Source organism: Halichoerus grypus, chromosome 4, assembly GCF_964656455.1.
Source record: "Halichoerus grypus chromosome 4, mHalGry1.hap1.1, whole genome shotgun sequence".
In the NCBI taxonomy this organism is placed as follows: Eukaryota; Metazoa; Chordata; class Mammalia; order Carnivora; family Phocidae; genus Halichoerus; species Halichoerus grypus.
The window spans coordinates 18,453,982-18,472,921 of NC_135715.1; the positions used below are offsets into that span (position 1 = coordinate 18,453,982).

The following is an 18,940-nucleotide window of genomic DNA, read 5'->3' on the forward strand; positions in this document are numbered from 1 at the left end:
CTGGAGTCCCGGGATCGAGTCCCGCATCGGGCTCCCTGCTCGGCAGGGAGTCTGCTTCTCCCTCTCCCACTCCCCCCTCTTGTGCTCTCTCTCTCTCACTCTCTCTCTCAAATAAATAAAAAAAATAAATAAAAATAAAAAAAATAATAAAACCCTCTCCTTTCCTTGCCTTCTAGAATACCTGGGTTATCTTCTTTCTCCTTGTTTTTAATTATTTGTGTTGCCCAGGTTCTGCCTCTCAGTTCTGGCCCTGAGTGATGTTCTACCCCCCCAGGAGATTCATCTACACACCTGGTGATCTACAAATCTTCATCTGTGCCACCCTATTTGGACCCATGCTTCCAACTATCTATTGTGTGTGACACCGTGACAAACCAAAGTAGCCTCAGTATTGACATGCCCAGTGTTGCACCTTCCCTCCTACAGAGTGTCTTCTACTCTGAAAGCTACTTAAGAAACTGGGTATTGGGGCGCCTGGGTGGCTCAGTCGGTTAAGCGGCCGCCTTCAGCTCAGGTCATGATCCCAGGGTCCTGGGATTGAGCCCTGGGGTTGGGCTCCCTGCTCGGTGGGAAGCCTGCTTCTCCCTCTCCCTCTGCCCCTCTGTCCAACTGTGCACTCTCTCGCTTGCTCTCTCTCGCAAATAAATAAATAAAACCTTAAAAAAAAAAAAAAAAAACTGGGTATCTAGCAATTCTTCCTTCTCCATCTGCTCTATCCACTTTTTCAAGAAGGGCTTCTCTAAGTGCGGTTAAGTAAAAAATGTCTCAGAGGAATGATAAAAATGAGCTAAGTCAAAAAACCTTTCCCCCATGTAAATATAATAAATTTGTTTTCTTAAAAATCAAATAAATCGATTCTCTCAAGGGTAGTACTTCTCAGAGCTTTAATCTACTAATACGTATCATGCCTCTTTAAGACACATGCCTAGGATGCAGCATTCCTCCCAAGCTAGTGAGACACTTTTTGCTGAGAACACTAATTAAACAGCTACCAGAAAAAATATGCAGCAGAACACAGTTTGGGTTTGCCAGTTATTCTCCTTGAGGTCAACCAGAGCTCATAAAAACAGCATCCCGAAGACTGATACATGTATAAGCTTCCATGTTGTGTCTAGCAGGAGGCAGCCCCATAGCATAAATGGGCTCAAAGCACCCCTGCTCAGAGGACTGTTTAGGAAATACGGATCTGCCTTCCGCCTATGCTAAATTACCAAGTAATTTCCTGTTCTTTATTTTGATTAATAAGTCAAACGAATTCATCAAATATTGATTAAACACCTGTTCCGTACAAGACACTCTGATAATTATTAAGGATACCAAAAAGGGTTGAACGTAGTTTTGTCCCTTCAGGGCTCAGTCTAAGGGGAAACACATTTGTAAAAAATTTAATTAATGTGACAAAGTGCTATGAAGGAAGTAAGTACTCAGTTCTGTGGGACCACAGGGAAAGAAATGATTTCCTTTTCCTGGAGAGATAAGTGAGGGGGTCAGAGGAGATTTTAACTAGGTAGTTGATAGTCTCCTTACCAACAAAAAAAAAATACAAGATAAGAATATATTCCTAGTTTATAAATAAGAAGCTGAGTTTTTTTTATGGTTAAATTTATCTAAGTTCACAAAGCTGATGAGTAACAAAACAAACTTGAACTCAGATTGGCCAGACGAGACCAAGAGAAGGTGAAGAGAAGGTAGGAAGTATGAAAAAGTATGTTTCATTGGGGGAAAGCCAAAGCAGGGAGGTGGGGCTGAGCTGGAAGGCCAGAGGTGCTTAGCTGTGGGCTGGGGAGGAGGCTGGGGAGCTGGGAGGGCCCGAGAGGTTTCCCTGCTTGCAAGTTAACAAACTGGCATGTTACTGTTCCATTGTCGCTGACAGAAGACAAGAGACTCACCCAACAGTATGAGCATGGAGCTGGTTACCCTGCTCCGCGGGGGGGCTCTCCAGGGATGCCTGCACCTGTCACACTCCAGGGGAGGAACACGGATGAGGGGGCGGGGGGGGGTTGTCACTTCTGTAGCGAGCTGAGACAATCCTGCTCTTTGTCCTGGGAGAAACTCTCCCTCAAGATTGCTCATTGCAAACAGGAACACAACTGGACAAATGGCCCAAGTAAAGGGTAGTCAGGGGCTTGCATTTTTGGCATACTCAGTAAACACATAGAAACAGGACATCAGGGAAGGTGGATGACCTCTCCCACCGGGGCGGGGAGAGATGGGAGAGAGTGGAGCCACGGACAGGAGACTAGAAAAGAAGGCAGGAATCATACAACCGAGAAATTTAAATGCAATACAGGGGAGTTTGAGCTTTTGCCGTAAGCACTGGGAAGCCATGAATGATGTTGTAAGATGTGTATCCAACACCTGCTGGAATGACTTGTATGAGTTGCCAGGTTTGCTCAGACCTCCTCCTTTTCCTTCCCCCACCCAGCTCATCTTCATAGTTAGTGAAAACACTGCCAATTTATAAAGGTGGTCCTCTTTCTAGGACTTTTTTAACTTGCAATCAAGAGACTTGGGTCAGTTTCTCCCCTTGGGGGGGGCGGATATCTGGCAGTCATATTTTCTGCTATAGGAAGAAGGCTGCTTGCAGCAGAGAAAAAAATCCTAAAGCCAGAGTAAGAGATCTGTAAACATTTTAGTCTCAATTTTTTTTTTTTTTAGTCCATCTGCATCCCTGCCCCTCCCTTGTCTTCAGTGTCCCTCGGGATGTCTCCATGGACTCCCAATGCATTCCTATTTCAGCTTAGCACAGTTTTAGTTATGCTTCTGTCGCTTGAATCTGAAGGTATGAACTAATTTAGAAGGGCAGTGTTCCCAGCTTCATCTCTAGGAACATGATGTTGGAAGCAGGATGGAAAATGGCTTCCAACAAAGACAAAACTGGAAACGTGACCAACAGACTGTCAACAATAGTCCAAGAGAAAAATGACGTTTCCATGTGTCCTTATAGACATGACCATAATTAGGTACTCTGATTCAGAGATGACTTTAAGAAATAGTTCCCGGCTCTGAAGTTAGTTTAGAGCCCCTCAGTATTTCCCGGGATAATCTGTGAGGACCCATTTTACATATGGTAGCTCAAGATCAAAAACTGACCCTTCTAAATGGGGAGAAAGCATATGACGCCAAAGAAGGGCCCAGATCATGAAGAGTCTACAGGAAAGTCAGGATCATTAGGATAAAGAACAACGGGATTGCCTGTTTTTATTGGCTGCCCTCGGACTCAAGCCCAGTAGCCCTGAAGGATTATTACAGAGAGCAGCTCAGGATAGTATGATTGCAAGGGCTTCACCTCAGCGTCCTGTATAAATCACATACATAATCACATATCACAAAGTAAATTAAAAATTCTAATTCATTTCTAAAAATCATCTTTGTCAAGAATTCAAAAGACACAGAAATTTGTGAAGTATATTTTTACTTCTAAACTCTTTCCCATCTGCCCCCCCACCCCCCCGGTTGGGAGAGGTCATCCACCTTCCCCGATGTCCTGTTTCTATGTGTTTACTGAGTATGCCAAAAATGCAAGGCCCTGACTACCCTTTACTTGGGCCATTTGTCCAGTTGTGTTCCTGTTTGCAATGAGCAATCTTGAGGGAGAGTTTCTCCCAGGACAAAGAGCAGGATTGTCTCAGCTCGCTACAGAAGTGACAACCCCCCCCCCCGCCCCCTCATCCGTGTTCCTCCCCTGGAGTGTGACAGGTGCAGGCATCCCTGGAGAGCCCCCCCCGCGGAGCAGGGTAACCAGCTCCATGCTCATACTGTTGGGTGAGTCTCTTGTCTTCTGTCAGCGACAATGGAACAGTAACATGCCAGTTTGTTAACTTGCAAGCAGGGAAACCTCTCGGGCCCTCCCACTCCCCAGCCTCCTCCCCAGCCCACAGCTAAGCACCTCTGGCCTTCCAGCTCAGCCCCACCTCCCTGCTTTGGCTTTCATCCTCCTGATTTTACTCAAGATCTCTACTATTAATGGTACTTTGTGCACTTTGTTTTGGGGTATATTCATACATAAACTGATACTTGTGTGTGTGTGTATTTTTTTTTTCTTTTGGTCAGGCTACAGTTTGTTTTTTCCTTTCATAAATGTTGTAAAAGCCATTTGTCTGTCCTAATTTGGTTAGCTTTTCCTCTCCTGTTTTAATGTCCACATGTGATTTTCCGTAATTTATCATTCAATAGATATTAATATTTACATAAGCTGCAGTTTTTCTGTGCAATGTATATGTACATATATACATATATATATATACATATATGTGTGTGTATAGATATATATATATACATGTGTTTATCCAGTTACTTTGTTGGAATACTTTCCTATAAATTGGAAATACTAGGCAAAGGGTATACAAAATTTAAATTTTGATTGATAACTGAAGAATTTCCCCAAATGTACAGACAGTCATCATCAGTCATCCTGCTCAGTATCTGTCGATGAGTGCTCTATTTCCTACAATCATGGGAACATTAGATATCACTATTTTTAATCCTTGACAATGTGATATTCATAAGAAATTAGGTTTCTTGGGGCGCCTGGGTGGCTCAGTTGTTAAGCGTCTGCCTTCAGCTCAGGTCATGATCCCGGGGTCCTGGGATCGAGCCCCGCATCGGGCTCCCTGCTCTGCGGGAAGCCTGCTTCTCCCTCTCCCACTCCCCCTGCTTGTGTTCCCTCTCTCGCTGTGTCTCTCTCTGTCAAATAAATAAATAAAAATCTTTAAAAAAAAAAAAAGAAATTAGGTTTCTTCTGTTAATGCTGAGCTCAAGCATCTTCCATATCCTTATTAGTCACTTATATCATTTGAATTTCCTCTTTAAGTTCTTTCTTCATTTCCTTGGAATATCAGTGTCTTTGTTACCAATGGATAAGCGCTCACTTGTGATTAAGGACGCTAACCTTTGGACAGCTGTACAGTACAGAAGTATAGATGCAATGCCACAGGGCTTCTCCCCCATTTATTTCACTACAAACTTTATATTTTTTGATCGCACACAAGTTATGTATTCAAATATCATGTTCTTTTTTTTTTTTTTTTTTAAGAAAGGCAAAGAAAAATCACTGAAGGATTTAACACAAGAGACAAAGATGAGATTTGAGTTTTACTGGGAAATCAACTGGGAGGCAAGTGGGAAGTGAGCTGGTAAGAACCAACAGCAGACGCGGGCCGATCGGGTAATCCAGACATGAAAAGGCACCAGATGAAAGCCCAGTGGTGGCAACAGGAGTGCGTACAGAACTTACGGGGCATCTGTGAAACGCAATCTAGAGAACGTGGCAACTCGTTGAATTGGTGGAGTGGGTTGAATTAAACTCCTGTGTTATTAGGGGGTATTATCAATTTAGTCACATTTCTAACTGAACCTGAAAGAACGAGGCACCACCAACACCCTTCATAAAAGGGGTGAAGGGAAAGGAAGGGAAAGGAACAGTTAATAAAAGCATAATCACGAGGCAACTGAATATGAGTAGAGAAATCATCATTGATTGGAACTTCTGAAAACGTTTATAAATTAACTATAGAACAGATTTATGTTTCAACACATTTTAATTACAAATCAAATATTCTCCAAAAGCTCTGGGTTTAAATATTTAAAGTATATCAAGTTTTGTCATAGAGGATCCTGGAAGGAAATAGATCGGGACTGTTAAATAGGATTATTTAAGAAAATATTTACAGGGGCACCTGAGTGGCTCAGATGGTTAAGCGTCTGCCTTCGGCTCAGGTCATGATTCCGGAGTCCTGGGATCGAGTCCCGTATCGGGCTCCTGGCTCGGCAGAGAGTCTGCTTCTCCCTCCCCCTCTGCCTCTCCCCCTGCTCGTGCTCTCTCTCTCTCTCTATCTCTGTGTCTCAAATGAATAAATAAAATCTTTAAAAAAAAATATTTATAAAGGGAAGGGTATAGGAAGACTGTAAGAGATACTGGAATACCACCACCACCACCACCCCCCCCCCCCCCGCCACCCGAGCTAGTAACTGTGGAGAAGAAGGTGCTACTACCTCTTAGGGGGCAGGAAAATAAAGTATTTAGCAGAATCCAGAGAGAGCTGTGAGGTCACCTACTGAGAGCTGGGGCTTAAAGGGATGGAAGCAGCCTGCAGCGACTCTGTAGGGTGAGACCAGCACAGTCCACCTGCCCAGTCTCCTCCCAGCCACTGCCTCCCTCCCTCGGACTGCCAGAGGCAAGAATGCCCACCGATAGCCCGCTCACTGCCCAGACACAGAGCAGAGTGGGGCGTCTACCTGGAGGGGCAGAGACTTGCCAGCACACCGCACCTTTGTGTCTTTCACGTGGAAGGAAAGTTCTTATCCCCAACACAGGGACACACAAAGACCCATCAGCACTATGACATGCAAAAACACGATAAAACACAGCAGAGGATTATCTCCTACTCACCTGCCGAAGTCAGTCAGATACTGTAGAATGCATCCCTGCTACCAGTCACTCAGCATCCTTCCAGGCAAAGTAACACCCTCTGGATCTTTACTGAATTCATTTAAATGACAATATTTTGTAAAAGACCAGTCTTTAGTTCTTAAACTACGTAACAGGAATAAACAAAGTTGAATTTACCACAGAATTGAAGGATAAATAATAACCTATTAACTAAAATAAGGAATGATAACATGGACTACGGCTCCTAGAGTACAGGATTAATACTATGAGGGTGAGTGAAGGGAGAAAAATATTTGACACTTTGGTATTTTATGAACATGAAGGAAAAGGGATTTCTATGATTTCTTTGCCTGCTCCCTGATCCAGCATAAAGAATTGTTTTAAATGTATCGAAAAAGAACATGTGTAATAGAATTAACTAGGTAGCATTTTGTAGAGAATGGTACTATTTACAGTTTTTTCCCCATACCATGTTGTCCTCAAGAACCCCTGAAAGGGAAAAGAAAAAACCTCTATCACCATTCCTGTGAGGAAAGAAAATATTTTCTGAGAAGTTAAGTTGTTTGCTAAAGGTCAGATAGCTAGTAAGTGATAGAGTCAAGACTAAGCTATTTCAAAAACTGTAAGTTCATTGTTATTCACTAAAATACGTGACCATGGGCACCTGGGTGGCTCAGTTGGTTAAGCGACTGCCTTCAGCTCAGGTCATGATCCTGGAGTCCCTGGATCCAGTCCCGCATCGGGCTCCCTGCTCAGCAGGAAGTCTGCTTCTCCCTCTGACCCTCCCCCCTCTCATGCTCTCTCTCTCTCTCATTCTCTCTCTCAAATAAATAAAAATCTTTAAAAAAAATAAAATACATGACCATAATCTGGGATAAATTATAAAGTAAAATGTTTTTTCCTGTTTATCCCATGGCAACATTTCAATGCTTTGTCATACCTACTATTCTTCCTTGTTTTGCATGTAAGGTATCTCCAAAGGTGAGTAGAATATTAAATATTTAATAACCTGAAGCTTATTTGTGCCCCTGAACTTATAAAAGTAAAAAGTAAAATTTAATTTCGTAACTAAAGCTCTTTAACTATACAAACACAGATCCTCATACCTTCACCCGACAAACAGGACCCTGAAGGACTACTGGATTCCTCAGCTTTTTCAATCTTTCCATGTTATTTCTATTTCCTTCACCTTTTAAGTTGATCAAAAAACTTTGTTAAAAATGACTTTTTTTTCCCCCAGAGTGAAATGTATTCCAAGCCTGGTGAGAACAGACTGTTAATCTCTTCATTTTATTGACCTACTTCAGTTTCAGCTCATTAAACACAGACATTTTCAATGATCAAAAGAAAATGAACCAAATGTAACTTGCTACAACCTTACTAAATAAGAGAGTTGTTCAAAAGGCAAATAAATCTGAACAGGTAATTTAATATTGACAATCTTCCATTTAAAGAATATATATGTAATGAACAAGGACATCCAGAAATGATGTTTACATTCCTTTGATCAATGAAGGCACAGTCTTGTGCTTGTTATCGGACTGCTTCTCGGTTCTTACCCTCTCTCAAAAAAGGATGTTGAAGAAATCATGAACTAAAAAGTCCCTTGAAACTGTAAGACAAAGAAAAGCAAAAGACTATGAGCTCTAAAAAGATAGCTGCAAAGATTACTTAATTATATTACCTATATGCAATTACAAAAGCTAAAATAAATTTGGTTATCATAGCACAGTAGGAGAGGAAACTAGTCATTCAAACCCATTACCCTAATAAGAGTAATAAACAATTTATAAAACAAGAAATGTTTACTGCCTTCTAAATATAACTGCATTTGAAACACAAATTTAAGTCCATAGCTGAACCATATCAAAATATGCATGTCTCATTAGCACTGACTTAAATAATCCTTCTATTTAAGTAGAATTTCCTAATACCTTTCTCAGATACCCTAATAACCAACTACACTTCATAAAGGAAAAAAAAGGTTTTTTTCAAAGTATCATTGAAAGAGGGTCTAAAGACTAGGTGAGTATTTCTAAAATCGGAGTTGTTGGAAATACTTTGGAGACAGATTTTACCTGCTACCACATATCATGATTTGCAATTTAGCAGCAATTATTTGTTTGCTTATTCTGAAAGGCCTGGTCTCTCTACTCGGTCTGCAGGGAGTCTGCACCCCAGGCTGGTATCTTGTAACAAACCATCTTCCCAGCTCAGGAATAATTCCATAGATAAGTGATACGTGCTTTATTGCAGACACGGAATTAACAAGGGTGGGAAATGAAAAAACTGAATCATTCATTTTCTAGTTCCTTAATATTAATTTCCTCACAGAAAGAAACCACTTTGCAAAAAAAAAAAAAAAAAAAAGAAGGGGGGGTGGAGGAAGGAAAAAATCAAATAAAACACAAACCCACCAATCCAGAGCCAAATATAAATTACATTTGTGCACCTTATATTTCTCCATTCTCCCAACAGACAAATTAATGCTCAAAGTCAGATCAGTCACTGTCTACATGATGATAAAAACTGTGTAAATGAATCCCTTAAATGTTAAACAATCTTCCTTTCCTTACAGGACATTTGAGGAAACTTTCTTCCAGACATTTGTTTGGCAATTCATTTACTCTGTTTTAAAAATACTGGATAATGTAGATAAAAATTCTTTTAAGTTTAAACTTAAAAGGGCTGGATCACTTTCTAGAATTTGTGGCAGAGGTACATAAGAAAATATTGAGCCCTCGAAAATAATTTACTCAACAACACAACTGAGCCCAGGTCAGAAGATTTTTTAAAACCTCGCCTCCTACATTTCCCATTTCCCGTATCTGTTAATATTCAGCATAGAAAACATAAGTAAACACAATAAGCTGAGTCTGTTGGGTAAGTACACATATAAGATTAATTCTACAAATCAAAATTTACTTAATTTTGGCCTAATCACAGAACATTAAGATATACCGATCACAGACCCTACTCTCAAATAGCCTACAGTCAAGCAGAGGGAAAGAAATATATTCAAAATTAGCATTACTGCTTTGAGTCCCTACCTTATATGGGAAATAACTAAGTACTGATCTATACGTGGTAGGTTTGAGGATTTCAGGGCTGATCAAGGCCAAGACAGGACCTCAGGACGGTAGTAGGACACGTGGAGCTTTATTTGAGTGGCACTTTGACAGGCTGCATGAGGAGGGCTGTCCCTCACAATAAGAGACCTTCCGGAGAAAATAATACAGGGCCTCCACCTAGAAGAGGAAGATGACAAGGAAACGCCCAGGACAGAGGGGAACAGCAGAAGGGGCTCGTGTATCTCGTATCTCGGTGAGATGGCTTAGCAACAAGATGGGCAGTCTCTGAGTCAGAGAGCTTCAAGGGGCAGCAGTGGCTTGGGTCTTTTACAGCCCCCCAGAGCGTTTTAGCCATGGCTAGCAGATGTTGGGTGTTTTGCGGAGTAGGCAAAGCAAGCAGGCTCTAAGTGACTAAAAAATGCTGATTTGAGCTATATTTAAAGCAATTGGATGTGTAAAAATTTGGGTTTGGTACTAGAGGGCTTTGGGCTAATGGTCCGGACCTGATGGGAAGAAGTAAAAAACACAGGTGCCAATGTTTAACCCATTTACACAACACCAGAAAACTTTCAAAATATCATGATACAGAGATAGCAGAATCTTGGATAAACTGACTATCCATCTGTGGACTGACTTCTAGAGTTTAACTTAACAATCTGAGAGGTTCAAAGGATGTAGCAAATTCTTCAACTATTTCAGTTCTTATTCCAAGCCAGACACCACTCTACGCAGCAGATATTCTTCAGTGACTAAGGCAGCCAACCGTCCTGGCTACCGAATTTATAGGGCCGGAGCCAAAGGAGAATGCAGGACTCTGGTCACACTTCAGGATGGCAAGAGCGGAACATTAAACCGAGCACGGGGCCCTTCTGACAGAGGGGCCCTGTCTGAGTGCACCGGTCACATGCCCGTGAACCTGGCCTATCTTCAACATCCTTTTGTGGGAGACAGTAAGAACCGAGAAAGAGTCCGGTAACAAGCACAAGGCATGATAGACATGTTCTCTATTCTCATCATGCACACAATCTAGTGGTGACCGAGCAATAGTAAAAAGAAAGAAAACACATAGGGCACCATGAAAGAAAAAAGGGGATTCTACAGTAATAACTGGGGGACCATAGCTCAGTGAACTTTGAGAAGAGCCTCTCCGAAGAGCTGACATTTCAACCAAGACCTGAGCCAGTCAGCTATATAACGTGCACGTGTGAAGGAGCCATAGGTTGGAGAGTTTGTGCCAATGATTCTCAAACAGGTAATGCAAAGAGTTACTGGTGGTTATTTCTGGATGGTAAATTTTGCTTTCTTTATACTTTTCAGTACTTCGAATTTTCAAGAGAATGAGTATTCTTTCATAAAAACATGAAAGTACAAAATCTCATTTTCCTTCTATAAAAGTGCATTATGCATTCAACTTACATAGCAACCATATGTGAACTTGATATGGCTAATCAAAGACCTAGAGGGGATTATGCTAAGTGAAATAAGTCAGACAGAGAAAGACAAATACTGGATGTACTGGATGATTTTACTTATATGTGAAATTTAAAAAAAAAAAAAGAAAAGACAAAACAAAGAGAACAGACTCATGCATACAGGAAACAAACTGTTGGTTACCCAAGTGGGAAGGGGCAAGGGGATGGACAAAACAGATAAAGGGAATTAAGATTTTACAGTTTTAAAATATGTAAGTCATGGGGCTATAATGTACAACTTGGGGAATATAGTCAATAATACTGTAATAATTCTTTATGGTCACAGATGGTAACTAGACTTATTGTGGGGATCACTTCACAATACATAAAAATACCAAATCACTATGATGTACACCTGAAACTGAAGGATACTGTATGTCAATTATACTTCAGTAAAAAATTAAAATTAAAAAATTTAAAATCTTAAAATAGTTTTTAAAAGAAACAATAAGTGTTAGCAGGAATGTGAAGAAAAGGGAACACTGGGGCACTGCTGGTGGGAATGCAAACTGGTGTAGCCACTGAGGAAGACAGTATGGAGGGTCCTCAAAAAATTAAAAATAGAATGCCCTATGATCCAGTAATTGCACTACTGGGTATTTAATCCAAAGTATATGAAAACAGTATTCAAAGAGATACATGCACCCCTATGTTTACTGGAGCATTATTTATAATAGCCAAACTATGGAAGCAGCCCAAGTGTCCATCAATAGATGACTGGATAAAGAAGAGGTGATATTATATATATGTATGTATACACACACACACACACACACACACACAATGGAATATTATTCAGCCAGAAAAAAAGAATGAAATCTTGCCATTTGCAACAATATGGATGAATCTAGAGAGTATGATAAGTGAAATAAGGAAAGACAAATACCGTATCATTTCACTCATCTGTGAAATTTAAGAAATAAAACAAACAAAGGAGAAAGAAAGGAGAGAGACAAACCAAAAAAAAAAAAAAAAAACTCTTAACTATGGAGAACAAAGAGAGGGTTACCAGAAAGGTGGGGGGGAATGGATGAAACAGGTGAAGGAGATTAAGAGTAAACTTATCTTATTGAGCACGGAGTAATATATGGAATTGCTGAATCACTATATTGTACACCTGAAACTATTATAACACTGTATCTTAACTACACTGAAATTAAAATAAAATAGAATAAAATAAATAATTTTTAAAACAATAGAATAATAACATTTTTTTAAAAGCTGTCCTATATACTGTGACTCGTAGAAGAATGACTAGTGATATCACCTTAGGGTGATTTTTAACAGTGACATTAGTGAAATTTGAAATTTCTAAAGCTGAAAAGAGGAAGAATTGAGGACATAGTTGGTGTTGTCTTTTCTTCTAGTTGAAGGTCAGGCTTTTATAAAAGAAAGGTAGATATGGAAAATGACTACTCTCTATTAAAAGTAAAGCTACTGTCACTTAACCAACCAGATCAGGCACCGCATTCACAATCTATTCCAACAAAGCATATGACCAAAGTCTCTCGTGACCCCATTTTAAGATTTATGGTTTCTTCAACAGTTATACCAAGAGACCACTGATTTATAAATCATTCCTGTTTAAGAGAGGCCTTTGTTTGTTGGAATGTTGCTGTTGGTGTTATACCGGTTAATGACAAAATAAATATTATAGACTTAGAAGGTCTTCTTATCAAACCTGGAAAGTAAATTGTACACACACACACACACAGACAAGATAAAAATCCATATTCCAGAAAGTTCTGGACAAGCTGGAAACTGGCTGGGGGGAGGATAGAATAATTATAAAATGCTATTAAGTTCTCCAAACTGCATCTCTCCTAAAGCCAATTATACAAATACAGGATGTTGGACACTTGGCATAAAGGAACTTAAATTGTGGGATGGAGGGCGGATGGGGACATGCACAACATTTACACTTGCTAGTAAGCTGAGTATGAGGAACTGGGGTGTGATTAGTGCAATTCAGGCCCCTGACGGACAGTCATACTCTGTGGCCTTAAAGTAGAAGATCATACTCTCTGTCCTACCAGTAAGGGTCACTGAAGGCCTGGGTAAAAATGACACACCTGATTCTCACAGCCATCAACACACACTTGATTTCGCGGAGGAGAAAGTGATATGCTTCCCTGACACTGGAACTAAGTCTTGATGTTCACAAGTCAACACAACTTGCAGAGACTCAGAAAGTAATGATGGGACAAAGCCCCTAGAGACCTGCATGTGGCAGGAAAACCACCAGGATATTCTACAATCTCAAAAATGACTCAACAGCCCCCTCTTTTGACCAACAAGAGGCCTGCTGCTTCTTCCATAACGACCACTATCCCCACCTTAACCCTCCTAGCGCCTAAGCAAGTTACAAAGACCCCCCAATTCCTGAACTGCCCTGCTTCAGCCAACAGTCCTTGTGATACCACCCAGCACAAGCCCAAATCTTCGAAAAAGCCCCTCCCGGGTGGCCCTTCACCAGGACCCTCAGAGCTCCTGTGGTGAGCGATGGCCCTTGCCGCAGCAAGCAACACGAACCTACTTTATTTGATTATAGGGCTGTTTCTGGTGGGTTTTGGTGGATGGGCTTCAACACAGGGCCATCCTGATATTAATAATCTGCCCCAACATCAGACCCTTTTATGGCTTTGGAAATGCGATCACCACAACTACGTTGCTCAAGTAGCAGAAAGGGCTAAATGCATGAGAAACAAGAGTCCCGATTTGAGATTACTATCAATGAAAGCCCACGGCCCCCAGCCAGTTAACTGTATACATCCCTAAGCCACGCTAGAGGCGCTCCTTGGCCGCCCTGAATCCGGGGGTAGCAAAAGCGGTTGCTCCGCGCTCCGCAGCCTACAGCAACACAGGGCTGTTCCGTAGTTTCCAGCGTTCACGGAAATACACCTGTGTATTCATACACATATTTACCGTAACCTAATAAAAACCATTTTTTTTAAGATTTTATTTATTTATTTGAGAGAGAGAATGAGATAGAGAGAGAGCATGAGAGGGGGGAGGGTCAGAGGGAGAAGCAGACTCCCCGCTGAGCAGGGAGCCCGATGCGGGACTCGATCCCGGGACTCCAGGATCATGACCTGAGCCGAAGGCAGTCGCTTAACCAACTGAGCCACCCAGGCGCCCTAAAAACCATTTATATAGGTTTCTTTCTTACAGCTTCTATTAGCTCATGAACAGAAACAAAAGATTCACTATAACCTAATAAATTCCATTTTGAATAGATGCTTATTTCCCAATTTTAAAAACAACCATTTGTGACCAAAAAAAAAAAAAAAAACTTTATTATAAAAAAATTTTCTGATGTATAAAGATCTAAAACGAAAATGTCACCCTTAAAGGCCACGTCTAGGTAAAAATCAAGACACTAAATAAAAAACTGTAATGACAACAGCGCATTTTGTGAGCACTTACTATGTGCCTGGATTTGTGCTATTTTGCACACACACACACACACACACACATCATTTCATCTATGCAACAACTGCTTAAGAACCAATATTCCCATCTTACAGATGACAAAACAGAGGTTCGAAGAGGATAATCAATTAACCAAGGTCCCACAGCTACAAGGGGCAGAACCAAGTTTTGAAACCCAATGTCTGTAATTCCAAATTCCAAGGTTACCAGGTAGATTGTTTCTGTTGGGGGTGAGAAGGAATCAACACTGTCCTTGAAGCAATTATAAGACTAGATCATAAGGAAAGCAGTTAAAAAAATAAAACTATACAGCATTAAAGTGTCCTTTAGTATTAGAATTTGCCACATCAAGTTTATTTTTATTATCCCATTTATGGGCAAAAGCTACCAAGAAAAAGTTACTTTTCACAAACTACTCCTTGTACCAATGAACATCCACTTTTTTAAAACCAGTTGGTATATAAATTACCTGAATATAGTCTTGGATTTTTTTATGAGCTTCTCCTTTCTGAATTACCTTCTTGAAAAAGGGAAAGAATGCAAGTGTGAACAATGCATGTGTGAAGAGAATTTCAATGGGAAGGCATTATCCCTCTTCCCCAATAAATAAAATAAAAATAAAAGGACCTTTAAAAGACACTTTCACTAAGTTTTTTTTCTGAATAAAATAAACAAGAGCAAAGGGCACCTTGACTACTACTTAGGAAATAAAATCAGAATGCAGTGAAATCTGTAATTCTAATCACATTTACACCTTCTCTCCTTTTTTACATTTCTCATCCAACATCCTTAGGAGCTCAATAGGGCTTAAAAGAATTGGAGCAGGGTAGAGAACAAAGGTGAGGAGAATCTGAGAAATGACTTGAATGGCTGTTCTCACCATTTTAATAATTCCAAATTGGGTAACATAGTTTTCAAAAGATGTAAAATTCACAAATGTAGGAAGAAAACTATAAAAAGTTGTTCTACCAAATTATAAAAATGGGATTCTGACTAGACCTCTCAGGAATTAACCACTTATAGACAGTAAATGAAGAAAGCACAAAACACACACACACCTTTCAAGGAAACAAGTATCAGATTTAAATGTATTAGTTTGGTTTTTTGGTTTTGTTTTTTGTTTTTTTGTTTTTTGTTTTTGTTTTTTTGTTTCTAGGGGGAGGAGGGACAAAAGGAGAGGGGGAGAGAGAATGTTAAGCAAGCTCAGATCTCAGGACCCTGAGATCATGACCTGAGCCGAAATCAAGAATCCGACGCTTAACTCACTGAGCCACCCAGGCGCCCCCTAAATGTATTAGTTTTAGTCAGTGAAAGCCCATGTGCCAAATAAATACATTTATTACAAGGAATATCAATATTTGTATTCTTAAGTGGAAATGACCACTTACATTAACTATTGTTCTCTCTCGAGATTGAGGATGATGTTAGAAAATAAGATACCCAACTGCTATACTCAATCAAGCTAAGTGTTATAGATCATATATAAATACAAAAACAAAGCAGGGCAGTTACGAAGCACGTCGTACGTGTGGTTTACTCAATTTGGGAATGAGATTGTTATAGTGGGAAGAAGAGAAGCATCAATGTCAAAAGAAATAGTTTAATATTTCATTTAATTATTCAAATAAAGCAATCACTAACAATACAGAGACAAGAATGATTCTAATCAAGGTCATTCTAATTCAGAATAATACTTTCATGTGACTTTTTCTTAATGCAAATATCAACAAAATTTGGCCCTTCTTTTCACCAGCTCCCCTGATGTCCCTAAGAGTGCAACCCCACACAGCCCCTTTCATGGGTACTGCTAGGATTCCTCTGTCACCTTAAGCCACAGATAAAGGAAGGTACTAGCAGTGGGGAAGAAATCCAGAATGTTATAGAAAAGAAGGTGCTTCATCCTGGCTCTTTTTCAGGGGTCGTATGTATCAAATGCAAATAAGGACACCATTTCCTTCTCTGTAGGGCAGAGCTTCCCCTTACATCCTGGTAAAAAGGCATACCAGTGATTGATACTCTGGAATGTTCCTCTTCAAAAGAGATGAAATACACACAAGGTTCCAGAAATGTAACACCTAATCAGTGTGTTACATTCAGCAGGTACCAAAAATACTGAGCTATGAGAAGGGCAGGGAAATCAAGGCCTTACTGGGGAGCTGTCAACGTTTCTTGAATATATCAGCCAAAATTATGCCATTTGTGGGGTAAAATCTAATAATGCACCTCAGTGCCTTCACCCTGTTCCTGTCCCCAACACAACTCCCACCTTAATAGTATTAGCTACTGATAAGTGAGGTTTAGTTTTGTTTTGTTTTGAATAAAAAGAACACACGGATACACAAGAATAGGTCTTAAGGGGGTACTGTTGTTTGAGGAGAGAATTGCCCTAAGCTGAGAATATCAACTATTTTGTTTCAAGTAGTATAGGAAAAGCACCTAGTACTGAATAGGCATTCAAATAAATACTTGAAATACTTCAAATATTAAAGACTGCTCATGTAAACTAAAATGGATTCAATGTCCCCAAATGCTCAGATTTTCCTTGCAAGATGACTGGAGAACAAGGGTCACAACCAGCAAAACAATCAAGCAAGACAGCTACAGCTCCATAGTGCTAAGAGCAAGTCTTTTCGCCCTAAAAACTCAGGCAGAGGACGTATTTTGGACCCAAGCATCCTCTACAAATTCTTTATTCAACCAATAAGCTCACAGCATTCGTCTGTGTGCTGACTTCATAGTCAGGGTGCATTACTCCAGTAAGATCTTAGCTTCAAACACCTGCTATTGCCTTTGACAACTAAGACCTAATCTTCGAGACCAAATGAAAACTAGAAATCCCGCCAGCAAAAGGAAATTTGCGCAGTAGGAGTGGGGAGCAAGGGGTAAAGGTGCAGGCAAACGGCGCTCACAAGAAGCAGAATCTACACCGGCTACGCTCACCGTATTCTTTCCCCTTCAATCTCCGGTTATATGTCTCATCCATGTTTAGTGAGCGGCTTCCCGATACGTTCAATTTGATCGCCTGTTGCCATTACATCTTTCAGGGGTTGAAACTACCCAGGGGTCTGCGCGACACACTGGGTAGTTCAGGTTCCCGCAAGGAGGGCTTGGTGCCAGGGCGCAGAGAGGCGGCTAAGGGTCACGCCAGTGTGGGTATACGGGTCCGAGTCCTAATTTAAAAGGAGACCGGTTGCCCTTGTCAATGCCCCATTCAGCAAAAGAGAAGAACACAGGTTTGTATTTTTAGCATCAAACTTGGAGCGACCAACCCAACTCTGTCCACCACACGAGAAAGCAGCAAACCGAGGCCCCCCGGCGGGGCAGTGGTGAAATTCCCACTCGCAACAGAAACGCAGTCAGGCCGCGCTGTCCCCAGCTGTCAGCTTTGCCGGCCTCTTCCGACGCATCAGCAGGGACTAAGGGAGCCAGCACGGGCGCCAAACGCCCGGAGCCCAGCTTAGCCGCAGGCGGAGTCAGGGAGTCCCCGCAGCTGCGCTGCGCTCGGGATGTTCACACCGAGCTTCCCCAGAGGCCTCCCCGGGGTCCACCTTGCCGGCCGGAGCGCCTGAAAGGTCATCTTCCCACGAACGGCCACCCCGAGGGCCCGGGGAGCGCGGAGTCGGCGCTCAGGACGCCCCCGGCCCGCGGCGCCCTGCGCCCGCCCGCCCGCCCGCCGCGCCTCACCTGCCCGCGGCGAATCCGGCAGCCCCTTGACAGCTCCCACCAGGCGCCACTGGAAAAGTTTCCGAACTTCTTCGCAGCTCTGCACGCCCTCGCTCCGACTAGCCCCAGCGAGAGCCAGAAGGAGGAGACAGCAACAGCCCGCGCGCCAGGTCTGTGCGTCCATCATCGGTGTCCTCGTCGCCCCTTCCCGCGTAGTGGACCCCACTCTCCCCGCGCGCCCTGCGTTGCAGGCGCTGGAAAACGCTCGGCGGTCGCGGTTCCCAAAAGGTGCAAGCTGGCGGCAGGCGTTCCGGGGCCGTTCTGGGACGCCGGCTTCACCTGGGGGCGCTTGGCTTTCTCCCGAGGAGCCCCGAGGCTGAGACACCGGAGTTTTCGAGCAGAGCGCCGCGAAGTCTCCCTCTCCGGCGGGGGCGAGTTGACGCTGCACCAGGGAGGAAAACGGCTCGAGCCGCACGGAGCCCGCGAGCATCCGGCTCTGGCCACCGCCGCCGTAGCCGCGGGCTCAGCCGGCAGCAGCCAACCTGGGACTCGCCCGCCCGCCGCGCTTCGCGGGCAAGCCCCGCCCCTCCACGTTCCGCCCCGCGCCCAGGCTCCGCCCCCACGCCACGCCCCCGGCGCGCGGCCCGCGGGCGCTCCCGCCTTCCTGCTGTCAACGCGGCCCCACGCAGGACAGACCTCCGAGCGGCGCTGCCTGGGTCGAGGAAACAGATAAATAAAACGAAAGCCCGGCCGCGCCCTCCCAGTCCTTCCCGAAGAGCAACGGTCTGATGAACACAAGAGCGAGTGTATGAAGAGGCTCAGAGAAGATCAGGGATGAGAAACACCAGCTGGAAGTAGGATGAAATATTCGACTGGAATTCGAGGTCTTCAGTACATGGGAATTTGTATCG

The 18,940-nt window shown here is 42.5% G+C and overlaps 1 protein-coding gene across 9 annotated transcripts in view; it reads right to left on the reverse strand.

Annotated features, from left to right (window-relative positions):
- Positions 1-18,577, reverse strand: part of GPC5 (glypican 5) — a 1,368,657-nt gene extending 1,350,080 nt beyond the window's left edge. For 8 of the 9 annotated variants that reach the window (XR_013446907.1, XR_013446906.1, XM_078070193.1 and 5 more), the window contains exon 1: positions 18,051-18,577. Coding sequence is in view for 7 of the 9 variants with exons in the window: in XM_078070193.1 (XP_077926319.1) it covers positions 18,051-18,519 (469 nt within the window). In the remaining 2 variants the exon portion in view is untranslated. Of the gene's footprint in view, positions 1-17,306; positions 17,486-18,050 lie in introns of those variants that run through there. The other variant, XM_078070199.1, reaches the window with a different exon arrangement.
- Positions 18,578-18,940: the final 363 nt, after the last annotated feature.